The sequence below is a fragment of the Bombina bombina genome, chromosome 4, assembly GCF_027579735.1.
Source record: "Bombina bombina isolate aBomBom1 chromosome 4, aBomBom1.pri, whole genome shotgun sequence".
NCBI classification, from domain to species: Eukaryota; Metazoa; Chordata; class Amphibia; order Anura; family Bombinatoridae; genus Bombina; species Bombina bombina.
Genome location: NC_069502.1, coordinates 286,582,391 through 286,601,417, shown reverse-complemented (window position 1 = coordinate 286,601,417; position 19,027 = coordinate 286,582,391). Strand labels below are relative to the sequence as shown.

General features: G+C 40.4%; 1 protein-coding gene across 3 annotated transcripts in view; it reads right to left on the bottom strand.

The window, feature by feature from the left end:
• The window catches only part of HLTF (helicase like transcription factor), a 502,174-nt gene that overhangs the window by 388,242 nt on the left and 94,905 nt on the right, over positions 1-19,027 (bottom strand). For all 3 annotated transcript variants that reach the window (XM_053709998.1, XM_053709997.1, XM_053709996.1), the window contains exon 8: positions 11,035-11,130. In XM_053709998.1, coding sequence (XP_053565973.1) covers positions 11,035-11,130 — 96 coding nt within the window. The remainder of the gene's footprint in view (positions 1-11,034; positions 11,131-19,027) is intronic.

Genomic DNA, 19,027 nt, shown 5'->3' with positions numbered 1-19,027 from the left:
ATTTACTGCGCACAGCCGAAAGCTGCGGCCTTGTCGTGAGCTGGCGCCACGGCGGGAGTCTCCTTCCACAGTATCATCCCTGCCCGCCGGTCCTTACCGGGACCCCAACAACGAGGTATCTACAGTTTCTGCTGGGCTGTGGTTGGCGGTTGGCTTTTGCGGGTAACCTGGGAAGTGACTTTTATACCCATACTTTAATTGAGAAGCATACACCGCTCCTTCAGCCTGCGCAAGCCACGTGGCTTTTTACCTAGTACTGAGCTTTTGAACAAACACCCAGAGGACTCCCTATAAAACATAACTAAGCTCAATTTTCATTTTTCACACTTGATCAAAAGGTTTTTCCTCCTGACCACCTCTTCCCAACTGTAGAATAGAGGGGTCACAAGAATATACATAAATTTTTCCTTTTTTCATTGCACCCACTCCTCAATTAGCTGCTGCTGAGTGTGTGAAACGCCCTACACAGTTTTTACATACTGTATAGTGTTAACCCCAATTCCCCGCTAGCAATCACCTCAGCCTACCTGCCACCGCCTTTTTATCACGTCAGAAGACATCTGTCTCTGTCAACCTTCCCCCTTCTATCTATGTCCAACATGGCCTCAAAAAAGGGTCAGAGATCTGATAAACCATCCAAATCGTCATCCCAAACCCCATCGGTATCCTCCTTTTTTCAGACATCAGATACCGTATCAATAACATCTGAAACAATGCAGGAACAGTCGAGCCCCCTAAGCCCAACTAAGAACCTAATTGACCAACAGGACCCACTGCAGGCTATTCAAGTGAGGCTTGCCACGCTTCCTTCTAAGTCTGATTTGGACTCTCTTAAATCTTTTATTAAGGAGGAGATGAGGGATCTCAAAAGAGACCTTAATGAAATGGGGGCTCGTATGGACTACCTCGAGGAAGGTCAGGAGACCTTGAACAACCTGGTCAGCCTGAACACGCAACAACTCTCTATCCAAGATTCAAAAGTACAATCTCTTCAAGATAAAATAGAGGACTTGGATAACCGCGGACGTAGGAACAACTTGAGGTTCCGCGGTATCCCAGAAGATGAGACCCCTGACCACCTCAAAAGATATATTATCGGCTTAGCTCAGCACCTCTCTCCTGAGTCACCGATATTGCTATCTGAAGATCTGGACAGAGCGCACAGAGCGCTTCGGCCCCTACCTAAACCTCCACTGCCCCCGCGAGATGTCATTGTCCGATTTCTAAGATTCTCAACTAAGGATGTCCTATGGCAGGCAGCAAGGTCCCAACAGACCATATCGTACAGAGGTCACTCTCTTCAGATCTATCAAGACCTCAGCCCCTACACGATTCAGAGGGGTAAGGAGATTAAGTTCATTACTAATGCTCTGCAGGAACATCATATTAAATACCGATGGGGTTTCCCTTTTAGTTTAATAATCAACCACAATGGTTCACAAATCATCTACAAGGACTACAACGACCTTGACCAGCTATCCAGATCCCTCAACATTCCATTCAATAACCCGGTGGATCTGGGTGTCCTACCCCCCCCCCCCGCGCGGCTGCGGAACCAGGTCCCTCACGCCCGTTGGAGCAAAGACCACAGTGGCAGAGGGTCCAACCCAAGAGAAGAAAAGTGGACAATTTGCCGCCCAGGAATGAATCTTTGTCTTCATGAGGCTCCATTCACCTCACAATTAGATCTGGGTCTCCCTTTTCTGTTCTACAATTGATAAAGTTGGAGCGCCCCTTTTCTTGAATGGTGGCCGGGCCCATCCGCCTAGGCTGATTTGCGACACATTTGCTTCATACCGCAGATCTTGAGACACTTCCTACCACACCAGCTGGACATGTTAGATTCCTGACCCCTCGCTGGTAACGTATGGTGTTATATATGACTTTAATTACATGCCTTAAACGCAGTTTTCATCCTACCCACCAGTTAGTTAGTGGCTTTGCATAATATCTCATCCCTAGGTGGCCGTCGGTCACTTTGGGCCCTATGGAACTTTACATTACAGGACGCAAGATGTTCTACTGTATTACCGCTTATCTTATGTTTCGTTTACTTTACTAATATTGTTATGTCACCATATGTTATGTATATTTTCTGCTATCTTTACAGGTTATATGTCAGATTTGCTGTTTACTCCATACCAAAGATATCACGCTCAGGGCCTTGAGTTAAATTTTATTTTTATCCCTGCCTCTCTTAATATAATCGCCACCTAGTTTATTTATGTGTTTAAATCCAGAAGAGAGCTAATATGGCCAATATCTTTATGTTTAATGTTCTGTATTCTATACTGTTTTGTACAAAAATGTTTTGCCTGCCTTCCACGAGGCTTTTAGACATATGCAACTGTTCCAGCAGCTTGTCTTGGATGATTTGTGTTCCCTTAATACCTCATGATCCTCCCTTTATATTATGTCCCCAAGGTGGGAAGTGTCACAACCCCATGATCTACCTCCCAGTTAACCCCCCTCAATCCATATATCCATCCCCTACATCGAAGGCCATGCCTGCCCGTTCGACTATGACAATGGGAGGCGACCAGATATTTTACCAGAATTTCCTATTAAATTTCGATGAGTCCTAGACAACCATTAATCCCCATGGCCCCCTTTATTTCTAGCCTGGATGATAATCAGGTTATTTTTACTTTTATGATTATCAGTAAAAGTAGATGCTGTGGCTGGATCTTTATGTTGATTATTCTGTGTATGCCTCGACCCATTAACAGAGCGTAATTCCTGGGCTTGTAATGTATCAGCATTTGTACCTACTTACAAGATAACCCCCTTGCCCTGTAATGCCACCCCCCAAACCACGCGCCTTTCTCTCATGACGCTGGGCACGGTTGAGGTATTCCAGCTGCCACCTAATACTATCTCGCAATTAAATGGCATTTCATACATCCCTTTACAGCCCCCGCATTGGTTAATTTTAAATTTATATTTGATATACCCCTGATAATTTCTTGATTTACTTATAACCTAAGAGTTTAAAGGGCGACACTCTTCCCCCCTAGTAAAGTGTACAACGGAATGATGTATACACTTCTTACAAAAGTTATTGTTTCCCTCTGGTTTTATGTTTTCCAAAACGTATTGTTTACAGTGCTTGTTTTGTTCCCTCATTATTTCCTTTTTATTTCTTCTCTTTGTCCGGTCTCGGGGCGGGCTCCTGCCTCCCGTCTAACCCAGGGTGACCCAGAACTTTGTGGACTTAATGCTATCCTCTCCCCACAGACACATGACTAATACCTTAAATCATATTAAGTTTCTATCTCATAATACCAAGGGCCTTAATAGTCCCCAAAAGAGGTCAATGGCCCTCAGAGACTACAAAAGACAGAAGTGGGACATTCTTTTTATCCAGGAGACTCATTTTCGCAGGGGCTCTGAACCCAAAGCTAGCTTCCGGAAATTTGGGACTGGCTATTTCTCTTCCCATTCCTCTAAACACAACGGGGTTGGGATCTTGATCCACAGACACTTACCTTTCACCCTGACCTCTACCCATAGAGACAAAGACGGACGTTATATAATATTAGTTGGATTCCTATACCACAAACCCGTCACCCTGGTGAACCTCTATGCCCCCAATGTGAATTCTGTCCCATTTTTTTACAACCTCTGTCACAAAGTCCTTGAGATTGCAAGGGGTAGCTTGATTCTGGGGGGCGACTTCAATCTAGCACTTGACTGCTCCACGGGCACCTCCTCCACATCCAGTAAGACGCTACAACAAGTTAGGCAATCCCTCTCACACCTGGACGTACACGACACATGGCGCCTCCAGCACCCCGATGATAGGGAATTTACCATTTTCTCCAACCCCCACCAGTTATATACGAGAATAGACTATCTCTTTACTGATGTACCTAGCTTATCCTCTATCACTGCTACAAATATCCTTCCCATAACATGGTCTGACCATGCTATAATAAGCTGCCAGCTGGGCTGGCGCCCTACAGACCCTTCTCAGTCTACATGGCGATTAGACGAATCCCTCCTTAGAGACCCTCAGGTGATCGTACAATTACAAAATACCTTACTTGACTACTTCCAAAGAAATGACATACCTGAGACGGACATACAAGATATTTGGGGCGCACATAAGTGTGTTCTCAGAGGCGAGCTCATTGCAATCAGGACGGCCAAACGTAAACAACAGCACATTCACCTCAACGCCCTTTTGGGAGATATCGCCAAACTCCAGACCCTACACTTGGCGCACCCCACAGATAAATCCCTCACTGACAGTATTACACATAAAAGAGACCAACTCCGTCTACTTCTTGGCACTGAAGACAAGAATAAAGCCCTGTTTCTCAAAAAAATCTACTACGAGGGCGCTAACAAACAAGGTAGGATGCTGGCCCGACAATTAAAAAAAGTTAACAATTTTTTTTATTTGATCGCATTTGGCGATGAAATGGTGGCATGAAATATACCAAAATGGGCCTAGATCAATACTTTGGGTTGTCTACTAAAAAAGAAATATATACATGTAAAGGGTTATTCAGGGATTCCTGACAGATATCAGTGTTAAAATGTAACTTATGCAAATTATTTTTTAAAAAAATGGTTTGGAAATAGCAAAGTGCTACTTGAACTTATTGCCCTATAACTAGTAAAAAAGGACAGAATTCAAAAACTATTTAGCATAGATGTTTTCTTGTGATTGCAGATGTGTAACAGATTTTGGGGATCAAAGTTAGAAAAAGTATGTTTTTTCTCAATTTTTTCATCATATTTTATAATTTTTTTATAGTAAATTATAAGATATGAAGAAAATAATAGTATCTTTAGAAAGTCCATTTAATGGTGAGAAAAACAGTAAGAAAATGGAAAAGTGCTGTGGTCACTAGGGGGTTAAAGGCTTCACCTCCTTCCGTTCTAAACTTGAACTCCTCATGATAGGTTAGAGTAGATGGCAGTTAGGTGAATGCAGCTGTTGTGCCAATAGTCTTAGTCAACGCGTTTCGCCCTCCTCTAGGCTTTATCAAGACGTCATAGAGGATTGGCATCAATTGGAATCGGACATACTATACATATGCAAGTTTACAAGTTTATTTCCAGCTGCTACATACCATCAGCAGATACAGCTTGCAACTTTGTATCACACTCGTGACCTGTGACCTAGCATCACATTCATACAGATCCGTTGAAGCCTAACCAGATCCCTCATCACTGATAGACTAAACCCAGTCCAGGTGGAGGAACTGCCGAGAAAGACGAACCAAACAAAGAGAAGTGAGCGGTGAGTGGCCACTGCTCCCCAAAACGGGTACATAACCGCTGAGGGTTCCTACCACTTGGAAACTGATATATACAAGGTAAAATTACAGTTAATAATCAAGTCAAGCAGTACTTTACCCTCGAGAGAAAAGATCAGCTATCTTCACACTGCAAACATTTATGACATTATTTTTATCACATTGCTGGAACACGGATATTGTGATTTTAAACATTTTTTATTGCCTTTTTATACGCAAGTAAGAAGTAATTTTATATTGCAATGTGGGAGACGTCCCAAATGACTTATTTGTTGGAGTTTATATGCTGTTAGAATAAATCTTATTTTATTAACTATCTATTAAGCTATTGTATCCTGTTAATATATTGTTTATATACTGCTAATATATTCATTATTTACACATATAATCCATGCTTATACTAGCGTTGTTTCTAACTCTTGGTTTAAGATATTGTCCTTTTTTTAGTCGATCTAGAGGGGTCACTAAGGAACAGCAGGATTTATCTAGTTTGAGCGCTCTTTATCTTCTCTTTTCTTATAGATTCTCCTAGTTAAAGGGACAGTATACACTCATTGTCATATAACTGCATGTAATAGACACCACTCAGATACTGATATAAAAATCCAGTATAAAACTGTTTAAAAACTTACTTAGAAGCTTTCAGTTTAGCTCTGTTGAAAAGGTAGCTGGAAAGCCCACTGCAAGTGGGAAATAAGACACTCCCCCCTCCCCCTTCTTTTGCATATGAAAAGACCCTTTACACAAACAGGAGCAAGCTGGAGAAGGTAGCTGACGGTATTCACATAAAACTTTGGGGCTTGGTTAGGAGTGAAAATCAGAGCAATGTTATTTAAAAATAAGCAAAACTAAACTTTTTTTTTTTTTAAAATACTTCAAGGGGTATATAAATAGATCATCTACAAAACATTTATGCAAAGAAAAAATGAGTGTATAATGTCCCTTTAAAGGCTTACAAACCTGAATCAAGCTTTCAATCACAGAATCATAGAAATCCCTGTCTAAGGAATAAACGTTCAATTTCCATGCCATCAAGTTCAGAAATTTGAGTACCAGATGGAAAAACTAGCCTTGAGACAGAAGGTCAGACCACAGAGGAAGAGGCCAAGGAGGGCAGTTGGACATCTAAACTAGGTCTGCAAACAAAATTCTGCAAAGCCATGTTGGGGCAATCAGGATTACTGAAGACTTCTCTAGGCTTATCTTGGAAATCACTTTGGGAAGAAGAACCAGAGGAGGAAACAGATAAGCAAGCTGAAATCACAAATTAACTACATAATCCTAGATCATCCATCAACTCTGCCTGAGGATCCCTAGACCTCGCAAAGTACCAGCGAAGTTTGTTTCTCAAACGAAAGGCCATCAGATCTGTCTCTGGGAGACCCCAAAGATCCACAATTTGATTGAACACATCCTGGTGAAGAGGCCACTTCCCTGGATGTAGAGATTGAAGACTAAGAAAGTCTGCCTCCCAGTTGTTCACCCGTGGAATATGAATCGCAGAGACTAGACGGGAATTGTTTTTTGCCAATGAGAGAATTTGAGACGCCTACATCATTGCTAGGGAACTGTGCGTCCCCCCTGATGGTTGGCATAAGCTACTGCTGTCACATTGCCTGTCTGTTCTAGAACATTGATTGGTAACCTTGCCTCCAGAGGATCCAAACTCCCTGTGCTCTCGGAGACCCCCAAACAACTCTCCAACCTGAGAGACTTTCATCTGTAGTGATCACAGTCCAGCTTGGATGAGCAAAAGAAGCACCCTGAATAATAAACTGATGATCCAGCCACCAAGTTAGAGACTGAATTATACTGTGATCCAAAAATATCTTTGAGACAGCTGAGTATAATCTCTGCACCATTGATGCAGCATATAAAACTGAAAAGGCCTCATGTGAAAACGTGCAAACGGCATTGCATCTGAAGCTGCAATCATGACACCTAAGACTTCCATACAAAGAGCAACAGAGGAAAAAGAGAGAGACTGAAGGTTCAGACAAGCTGACACTAATTTTAACCTTATCTGCTCTGTTAGAGAAAGACTCACTGAGACTGAATCTATTTGGAAGCCAAAAAAAGTTACTTTTGTTTGAGGAACCAAAGAACTTTTTGGAAAATTGATCCTACAAACCATGTGGTTGAAGAAACAGCAAGTAAGTTGGTGTGAGATTCTGTTGAAGGAAAAGATGGAGCTTGAACAAAGATGTCGTCCAGGTATGGAAACACTGCAATACCCTGAGACCTGATCACAGACAAAAGGGAACCAGAACTTTTGTGAATATTCTTGGAGCTGTACCCAGACCAAATGGAAGAGCAACAAATTGAAAATGCCTGTCCAGAAAAGCAACCCTCAGATACTGGAAATGCTCTGAATAGGAACATGAAGGTAAGCATCTTTTAGATAAATTGTGGACATAAACTGACCTTGCTGAACAAAAGGAGAATATTCTGAATAGTTTCCATTTTGAAAGATGGAATCCTTACAAACTTGTTCAGAGCTTTTAGATCTAGAACAAGACTGAAAGTACCTCCCTTCTTTGGAACAATGAAGATATAATAAAGTCACATTCCCTGTTCCTGCAAAGGAACTGGAACAATCACTGCTATAGCTTCCATATTAGAGATAGACTTAGAAAAAAAGATTGAGCTTTCACAGAATCCCTTGGAACTTTGGACAGAAAAAACATTCCTTTGGGATGCCTTGTTCTGAATCCTATTTGGCAGCCTGAGAAACTATATTTAGAACCCAGGGATCTGGAACAGACTGAAACCAAGCATCCTGAAAAAGGCTAAATTTGCCCCCTACCAGAACTTCTGGATTGGGAGCCGCACCTTCATGCAGTTTTGGTACTAAGGATAGATTTCTTACCCTGCTTTGATTTGTTCCAGTTAGCACTAGGTCTCCAGACTGAACCAGACTAGGCCTTGCTTCTCAGCACAGGAATAAACCTTTTGTTCCTTATTCTGATGAAAGTAATGAAAACAATTAGAAGCTTTAGATTTCCTTCTAGACTTTTTGTCCTGAAGAAGAAAAGCCCCTTTATCTCCAGTAACAGTAGATATAATAGAATCTAAATCAGAACCAAATAACTTTTTTTCCCTGAAGGGAAAGAGATAATAATCTGGATTTTGATACCATATCAGCAGACCAGAATTTAATTCATAAGGCTCTCCTGGCAAGGACTGCCAAATACATGCTTTTGACATTAATCTTTATAATATCAAATACAGCATCACAATTAAAAGAATTGGCATTCTTGAATAAACCCAAAAGATTTGCACTAGCAGAGTCATCAGAATACTGTTCTGAAAGGCTAGACCACCAGTAAGTAGAAACAGCAGCAACCCCTAAAGTAATTAAGACCTCCTTTAAAAGAGAACAAATATGTTCAATTTTAAACAAAACAGAGGAAATATCAGGTTCAACATCAGTTGAAGATTCCTCATCACCAGAGGAAACTTCACCATCTGAAGACACAACAGTATCCCTGGCTTCAGGGCACATAGAACCTGTAGAAGGTAAATCTGAACTGCCCTTTTACGCTTGTTTAAAGGCGGGAGAGTAGTCACTGCCTCAGAAACTGCAGCCTTGATAAACATGTTTAGAGTAGGTGAAATAATGTCAGTATTCTCCTGTAATGAACAAACAGAAAGTGCATTAATACCCAAAGAAACATCAGGTCGGTCTGATTGTATTAATAATTCTAAACATAAAGTCACATAAAGGAGCTGGAGAAGGCACCTCAACTTTTTTTACAATAAGCACACCTAATAATGGTAGAAAGCTGTTCAGGGGACTCAGTTTCTTGGGTATATTTAGGGGCAAAATCAGGCTGGTCCGTTATAGCATACGGCAAAGAAATGAAATAAACACTATAACCCCCTTAAAAAGCTCTTGAGGATTGGAAATTACTTCTAAGTATCTTTTTTAAATAAACTCAAAGGAACAATGTGCGCTAAGCCGAACTGCAAAACAAAGCATGAGACATTAACATAACATCTGAAGGGCAGATAACGCTTAATAGAAAAAAATAACATGCGCCAAAAAACTAACAGCAATAAAGAATTTAGCACGCCGAAAACCTGATGTCCGCGTTGCCGAGAACGTACATGCTGACACTCGAAAGAACTAGAAAGACTAAAGGGACGTGCACTAACCCTACATGCACAACCGCAATGCACGTAAACCTTAAAACCGATGCACGAAACTCAAACTAAGCGTGCAAAAAAAGGCTGATGTGCACAATAAAGCAAGAAAATAGTGTAAAGTATTCTGTCCCTGGGCCATATATTTAAGCAAATATATTCAAACTAGAAAAGTGCCCATAAAATACGTAGCTATAGAGTGTCTAAAATGTTTAATAAAAGATACTTGCCAATAGACACTTGTCCAGCAGCAAATAAGCAGCAGACGGCAAAACCAGTACTGAAACATATCAGCAGAGGTTAAGGAACAGGAGTATATTGTAGATCCATAAAGGGAGGGGGAAAAAGCAAGTCCATTTGACCAATTATAGAAGGTTTATGAAAAATTTGAGGTGAAAAAAGAATTGCAAACCATACCCCAAATACATCTCTCTGACAAGCACTGTATTCTGAGGGAAAACCGGGCCTTAATATAGAATGAAAACCCCTCTCTGTAAAAAAATCAAATGCACGTCTTCATTCTTCAACCACCTCCAGCGGAGGCAATGTAAAGACTGAGGTATTGTGAGGTGGGAGGGGTATTATAGGGCTCTTGGGGTTTAGGAATCTTTGTATCCTCCTAGTGGTAGAGAAGAGTAATCCCAAGGAGTATTGGATCGTGGACACTCAACACCTGTATGAAAGAAAAAAAGTCTTCAACCCACATTCTAACAATACAAAATAATTTTCACACAGAATACAAAATGAATTACAGTAGTCTTTAAAGCTCTGACTCCAATTCAATGCTTTCATGCATCTCATGGGGCACATTGTAGTTCTGTTTGATGCAGTAGTTTGCATCTTAATTGTATTAAAGACAAACAGATGCATATTGTTTACTTTATCTACTTAGGGAAACATGGCCCAATTTCACATGCCTGAAAGCATATTTAAAACAATAGCAGATCTCTTTTTAAATACACCAAGGTCTGCCACTTCAGTGAACCCTACAGGGAACCATAAGCTGAACTACAAGATACAGCTCATGTACCGGCACCCATCACTGGTCCCCGTAGAACAATGCATAAATGTTATTCTTTGATATTTTGCTTTACTGGTGAGACACTTAACACAATGTGACAGTCAGGTCAAGGTACACAGTGCTGCAGTAGACTGAGCTATCATCACTTTATTTACCAATTATGTACTTTCACTACCTCCTCCCTGTCCTTGCTCCACCCTTTTATATTGTCAATACATAATGCTGCCTCATCTAGGCCTACAGTGTACAGTTAATAGGCATTGTCTAATGTGGTGCCCTGGAACCAATAAAATATGGTTTGATATGAACTCTTAAAATATGAGAAACGAACAATTACACTTGGTCTTGCAGGGAGACTTTTGACTTCACTTGATTGAAATTGACATTAAGCTGGCAAACAACCGTATTGCACATGTGCCTTACTGGGGGCAGATCAGGGGATCATACTGAAAATTGCAAGATAGTGATAATCTGAATTAAGATAATCTACAGCTTGTTTTGATTCCCAGTATAACAATGCACCTGTTATCTATGAAGTGAAATCTTACACGGAACTCAATTAAAGAACAAAAATGTTGATTATTTTAAAAACCTTACCTCCTTTCCCAGTTTTCTTTTTATTTTCATAGTTGGAAAAGGTTGACCATCATGGAAGTTCGTAAGAATTAAAGCAATGGTAGAGAGTGTTTTGCCCTAAAATTAGAAATTAAAATATAGAAACATGTATATCCAAAAGCCAAGTTTATACAACACATACAAAAACTAAATTTATTCTTACCTGATAAATTAATTTCTTTTTAGTGAGAGTCCACGATTCCTTACTCTTGGGATTACATCGCCTGTCCACCAGAAGGAGGCAGACACCCTACCAGAGTTCTAAATATTCCTCCTACTTCCCCTTTCCTCGCAGAGTGCTTGTAGCCGAGAAAAAAGTAAGAAAGACTGTAGTGTAAAGAGGTGAAAACCAGAACTGCCGCCACCAGAAGAAAGGGGTGGATTCATGGACTCTCACTATTAAGAAAGAAATTAATTTATCAGGTAAGAATACATTTTGTTTTCTTTCTAATGGTAATTAGAGTCCGTGATTCCTTACTCATGGTAAACAATACCCAAGCTGTGGAGTCTACAAAAAATTTGGGTGGGAAAATAGTAAAGAGTCAACTATTTACTAGTAACCACCGCCTGAAGAACCTTTCTGCCAAAAACAGCCTCCACATATCTGTTCTACAGAAGCCTCATTCCTGAACGCCCAGAATGTGGAAACTGAGCATGTAGAATAAGCAGTAATTCATGAAGGCAGATGTTGACCTGCCACCAAGTAAGCTTCACAAATCAAACTTTGCAACCAGAAGTACAAAGACACTATTGTAGCTCTCTGGCCCTTACACTTACCAGAAAACAGCACAAACAAACTGGAAGACTGACGAAAATCTTTAGTCGCTTGGAAATAAAACTTTAGAGCCCTAACCACATCTAAATTATGCAAAAGCCTTTCCTTAGAATTACTGGGGTTAGGACAAAAAGAAGGAACAACAATGTTGGCTGTTTTAAAAGGACATTAAAGTCCAAATTAAACTTTCATGATTGAGACAGAGCATGCAGTGCTAAACAATTTTCCAATTTACTTTGGTTATCAAATTTGCTTTGTTTTCTTGGTGTCTTTTATTTTTTAGTAAAACTAGGAAGGCTAATAAGAGCTCAGGTTTGCACATGTCTTTAGTGCTCTATGGCAGCAGTGCTTTGCAACATTATTTGTAGATTTGTTATACAATGTTGCAAAACACTGCTGACATAGATTACTAAAGACACATGCACACTCCTGAGCTCTTGTGAGCCTATATTGTTTAGAATTGCATGCTCTATCTGAATCATGAAAGCTTAATTTTGACTTTACGGTCCTTTTAAGACAGCCTTATCTAGATGGAAAATCAGATAAGGATGGTCACAAGAAAGAGACGTAAATTCTGATACTCTACGAGCAGAAGAGATAGACAGCAAAAACAACACCTTCCAAGTCAGTATCTTGACAGCGAAATAATGCATTGGTTCAAAAGAAGGATGTGGTAAGACTCTAAGATACCACCACGGAGCAGTCAAATCATCTTGCAGTTCCGCTTGAGGTTCCCTTGACCTCGAACTGTACCTTGGAAGCTTGTGATTCAGATAGGATACCATGAGATGTATTTCTGGAACACTCCACCTAGTCAAGAGGGTATCAAAAACCTCCCAATTCAGAGACAATTCCCTAAATGGAGAGCCCGGCGACTCAGATCAACTACTTCCCAGTTCTCCACTCCTGGAATGTGGATGGCTGAAATGGTGCATTGATGCATCTCCGCCCAAGAAAGATCCAGTATTGGTCTGAAAGTCCCCTCCTTTTTTGGGACAATGAACAGATTTGAATAAAACCCTGATCATTGATCCTGCAATGGGACTGGGATAATCACCCCCATATTCTCTAGATTTTTTTTTACACACTGTAAGAAAGCCAGTCTTTTTTCAGGCCTTCTGGAAATGTGTGACAGAAGAAACAGTCCCCTTGATGTCCTAGATTTGAATCCTATTCTGTACCACTGAGATATGATCTCCAAAACTCATGAATCCAGAATGGACTGAACCCACGCCTACTGAAATCGGCTTAATTTGCCCCCTACCGCAATAAGATCCGGATCAGTGGCCGCACCTTCATGCTGTCTTAGATTCAGAGGAGGACTTCTTTGTCTATTTGACATATACAGAGAATAAGTAGAGACCAAATTAAGTATCTACACAAAAGACAGGGATTTCAGCATACACAAATTTCATTTATTAATTCACAATTGATTTATATATATAGTGCACATCATTTCGTGTTTATACGTAGTGAAAGTAGACCCAAATTTGTGAAGTACAAAAGAACTATCATTCAGGCACACAGAGTGGTGCAGCTCATCCTTCATAGAACAGGAAAAAAAAATTCTAGGCAACACCTCCACTAGAGGGTGGCTTTTATAGCCTAGGCGAAAAATTAACACCATAGTAATCCTTGAGGATCTATGCTTAGATTTCATAGTGGCAGTAGAAAAATAGATGGCGCTGGTCTGTAGAATAATTTTTCTCTAATGAATGAAGAGAAAAAAAGGGCTTGAAGAGTATATAGAAACCGATGAATATGGGTGCAGTATACTCACTCCATAGGTTGTAGAAGTTCAGCTGCGATGTAATGTGCCTCCAGGTAATGTGAATCTGCCAGAATGGAGTGTAGGGTTTCAAAATTTCACAAGTGCCTACTGGTGGGCTGCAGATAAATGGAGACTCAAATGACCAAATGTAATCCAGTAAACAAAGAAAACAAAGTAGTAACTTACTCCATATAAAGGAGAATCCGGCTTGGCACAGCAAAGGAGGGTATTGACAAACTTCCAACTTTGGTAAAAAGATGTTTTATTGGCTTAACGCGTTTCAACTTTAACAAGTCTTTATCAAGAGCAAAATAAGAATAATAAAAGCAAGTGGCTGAGTATATTTGCTGTGTCTACAAGCCGGTTTATATACAGAGGTACTGGTCTTCCAATTTCCTGTATGAAACAGGAAGTTGGATTTACAATGTGCAATTTATTGAATAAAATAAAATGTAATCTGTATTGGTGGTAAACTATCTTTGTAACTGAGATATAAAATTAAAAATGCTGTTTAAAAAGGTTATTTATAAATTTGACGATTAATTGTATATAGTTTAGCATCAATACAAGTTTTAACCAATCAGAATGTATATTAATTGTATTAGCCAATCAGAAAGATCTCCATAACTTGTCCTCAAACAGGTAGTCCGCGATGTGTAAGTTCCGTTTCAGGTCCGGTGGAGGGTCACGTGATCGGAACCACCAATCCGAGTTGTATTGTAAGGTTGCGAGCTTGTCATCTGTGGGGTAGTTCCTGATAGGTCCATATCAGTGAGAGGAGTGTCTCTTACAACATTAGGTTAACGTGTGCGTTTCCGAAAATAAGCAAAATTAGATTGTCTGCAAAAAACGGAAAAAAGTGAACAGTATTTGTTCTTCCCAATACGCATTACATTTCAACAAAAAGAACGTTCAATATTTGAAATACCCCATTAAGTATGAATATTTGGTAAATCCTGTGCATAGGATATTGCTCATTTTATTCAGAATATATTATGTTCAAAATATAATGCTTAAAATATAACGAACCTGGGACCCTTATATTAAGTATTTTAAATATTAAACATAGAGACACATCTTGTATGTTTATCATTAAAACAAATTCTGATTACAAAAGACGTGCTTAAGGTAAGGGCAATTCTGGATATGGAGGATAAGAATAAAGTTTACAATAAACAGGTTGTCATATCTTTTTGAAAGGGAGGGAGGATATTGCAATAGGTTCTATATTATAGAGGCTAATCATTGTGACATCTAATAGTGAGAACAACTAAACAATAATATAGAGGTTATACTGAGGATATCCAGAATTGCCCTTACCTTAATCACGTCTTTTGTAATCAGAATTTGTTTTAATGATAAACATACAAGATGTGTCTCTATGTTTAATATTTAAAATACTTAATATAAGGGTCCCAGGTTCGTTATTTTGAACATAATATATTCTGAATAAAATCTGCAATATCCTAAGCACAGGATTTACCAAATATTCATACTTAATGGGGTATTTCAAATATTGAACGTTATTTTTGTTGAAATGTAATGCGTATGGGGAAGAACAAATACTGTTCACTTTTTTCCGTTTTTTGCAGACAATCTAATTTTGCTTATTTTTGGAAACGCACACGTTAACCTAATGTTGTAAGAGACACTCCTCTCACTGACATGGACCTATCAGGAACTACCCCACAGATGACAAGCTCGCAACCTTACAATACAACTCGGATTGGTGGTTCCGATCACGTGACCCTCCACCGGACCTGAAACGGAACTTACACATCGCGGACTACCTGTTTGAGGACTAGTTATGGAGATCTTTCTGATTGGCTAATACAATTAATATACATTCTGATTGGTTAAAACTCGTATTGATGCTAAACTATATACAATTAATCGTCAAATTTATAAATAACCTTTTTAAACAGCATTTTTAATTTTATAATATCTCAGTTACAAAGTTAGTTTACCACCAATACAGATTACATTTTATATTTTATTTTATTCAATTCATTGCACACTTTGTTTTCTTTGTTTACTGGATTACATTTGGTCATTGGAGTCTCCATTTATCTGCAGCCCACCAGTAGGCACTTGTGAAATTTTGAAACCCTACACTCCATTCTGGGAGATTCACATTACCTGGAGGCACATTACATCGCAGCTGAACTTCTACAACCTATGGAGTGAGTATACTGCACCCATATTCATCGGTTTCTATATACACTTCAAGCCCTTTTTTCTCTTCATTCATTAGAGAAAAATTATTCTACAGACCAGCGCCATCTATTTTTCTACTGCCATTTGTTAAGACAGTCATAGAGGAGAGACTGTAAGGAGGCTGCGGTCTTACCTAAAAGGAGAGTATTAGTTCCTGGGTTTTTTTATCTTTGTTATTCAGTGTTGTTTCCATCTCACACTTTTGTATTGCATATTTTGTATTCTGCTTGTATCTATATTAGATTTCATAGTACCTTGTGTAAAAGAGTTAATAGGTAAATCAACATTGTATCAATACATATGATTAGGAAGAAATCAAAAGCACAGAGAAATTCCCAGCAACTCCTCCACTAGAGGGTAGCTTCGCTGCAGTAGGGAAAAACAGGCTACCTTAGTATCCATGAGGATCTATGCTGGGATATAAACAATGATGTACTGTTCAATATATATTCAAAACATCAATGGTGAGCAAAATGATGTGGGGTATGCACAACAACTATTTCAGAGGGCTCCACTAAAGATCAAGTAGTTTACAGGCGTCATGAAAAAACAGAATTTATGTTTACCTGATAAATTACTTTCTCCAACGGTGTGTCCGGTCCACGGCGTCATCCTTACTTGTGGGATATTCTCTTCCCCAACAGGAAATGGCAAAGAGCCCAGCAAAGCTGGTCACATGATCCCTCCTAGGCTCCGCCTACCCCAGTCATTCGACCGACGTAAAGGAGGAATATTTGCATAGGAGAAACCATATGATACCGTGGTGACTGTAGTTAAAGAAAATAAATTATCAGACCTGATTAAAAAACCAGGGCGGGCCGTGGACCGGACACACCGTTGGAGAAAGTAATTTATCAGGTAAACATAAATTCTGTTTTCTCCAACATAGGTGTGTCCGGTCCACGGCGTCATCCTTACTTGTGGGAACCAATACCAAAGCTTTAGGACACGGATGAAGGGAGGGAGCAAATCAGGTCACCTAAATGGAAGGCACCACGGCTTGCAAAACCTTTCTCCCAAAAATAGCCTCAGAAGAAGCAAAAGTATCAAACTTGTAAAATTTGGTAAAAGTGTGCAGTGAAGACCAAGTCGCTGCCCTACATATCTGATCAACAGAAGCCTCGTTCTTGAAGGCCCATGTGGAAGCCACAGCCCTAGTGGAATGAGCTGTGATTCTTTCAGGAGGCTGCCGTCCGGCAGTCTCATAAGCCAATCTGATGATGCTTTTAATCCAAAAAGAGAGAGAGGTAGAAGTTGCTTTTTGACCTCTCCTTTTACCAGAATAAACAACAAACAAGGAAGATGTTTGTCTAAAATCCTTTGTAGCATCTAAATAGAATTTTAGAGCGCGAACAACATCCAAATTGTGTAACAAACGTTCCTTCTTTGAAACTGGATTCGGACACAAAGAAGGCACGACTATCTCCTGGTTAATGTTTTTGTTAGAAACAACTTTCGGAAGAAAACCAGGTTTAGTACGTAAAACCACCTTATCTGCATGGAACACCAGATAAGGAGGAGAACACTGCAGAGCAGATAATTCTGAAACTCTTCTAGCAGAAGAAATTGCAACCAAAAACAAAACTTTCCAAGATAATAACTTAATATCAACGGAATGTAAGGGTTCAAACGGAACCCCCTGAAGAACTGAAAGAACTAAGTTGAGACTCCAAGGAGGAGTCAAAGGTTTGTAAACAGGCTTGATTCTAACCAGAGCCTGAACAAAGGCTTGAACATCTGGCACAGCTGCCAGCTTTTTGTGAAGTAACACAGACAAGGCAGAAATCTGTCCCTTCAAGGAACTTGCAGATAATCCTTTCTCCAATCCTTCTTGAAGAAAGGATAGAATCTTAGGAATTTTTACCTTGTCCCAAGGGAATCCTTTAGATTCACACCAACAGATATATTAATCCATATTTTGTGGTAAATTTTTCTAGTTACAGGCTTTCTGGCCTGAACAAGAGTATCAATAACAGAATCTGAGAACCCTCGTTTTGATAAGATCAAGCGTTCAATCTCCAAGCAGTCAGTTGGAGTGAGACCAGATTCGGATGTTCGAACGGACCTTGAACAAGAAGGTCTCGTCTCAAAGGTAGCTTCCATGGTGGAGCCGATGACATATTCACCAGATCTGCATACCAAGTCCTGCGTGGCCACGCAGGAGCTATCAAGATCACCGATGCCCTCTCCTGATTGATCCTGGCTACCAGCCTGGGGATGAGAGGAAACGGCGGGAATACATAAGCTAGTTTGAAGGTCCAAGGTGCTACTAGTGCATCTACTAGAGTCGCCTTGGGATCCCTGGATCTGGACCCGTAGCAAGGAACCTTGAAGTTCTGACGAGAGGCCATCAGATCCATGTCTGGAATGCCCCACAGTTGAGTAATTTGGGCAAAGATTTCCGGATGGAGTTCCCACTCCCCCGGATGTAATGTCTGACGACTCAGAAAATCCGCTTCCCAATTTTCCACTCCTGGGATGTGGATTGCAGACAGGTGGCAGGAGTGAGTCTCCGCCCATTGAATGATTTTGGTCACTTCTTCCATCGCCAGGGAACTCCTTGTTCCCCCCTGATGGTTGATGTACGCAACAGTCGTCATGTTGTCTGATTGAAACCGTATGAACTTGGCCTTTGCTAGCTGAGGCCAAGCCTTGAGAGCATTGAGTATCGCTCTCAGTTCCAGAATATTTATCGGTAGAAGAGATTCTTCCCGAGACCAAAGACCCTGAACTTTCAGGGGTCCCCAGACCGCGCCCCAGCCCATCAGACTGGCGTCGGTCGTGACAATGACCCACTCTGGCCTGCGGAAGTTCATCCCTTGTGACAGGTTGTCCAGGGACAGCCACCACCGGAGTGAATCTCTGGTCCTCTGATTTACTTGTATCGTCGGAGACAAGTCTGTGTAGTCCCCATTCCACTGACTGAGCATGCACAGTTGTAATGGTCTTAGATGAATGCGCGCAAAAGGAACTATGTCCATTGCCGCTACCATCAAACCTATTACTTCCATGCACTGCGCTATGGAAGGAAGAGGAACGGAATGAAGTATTTGACAAGAGTTTAGAAGTTTTGTTTTTCTGGCCTCATTTCTAAGGAGTCTATTATTGTTCCCAAGAAGGGAACCCTTGTTGACGGAGATAGAGAACTCTTTTCTACGTTCACTTTCCATCCGTGAGATCTGAGAAAGGCCAGGACTATGTCCGTGTGAGCC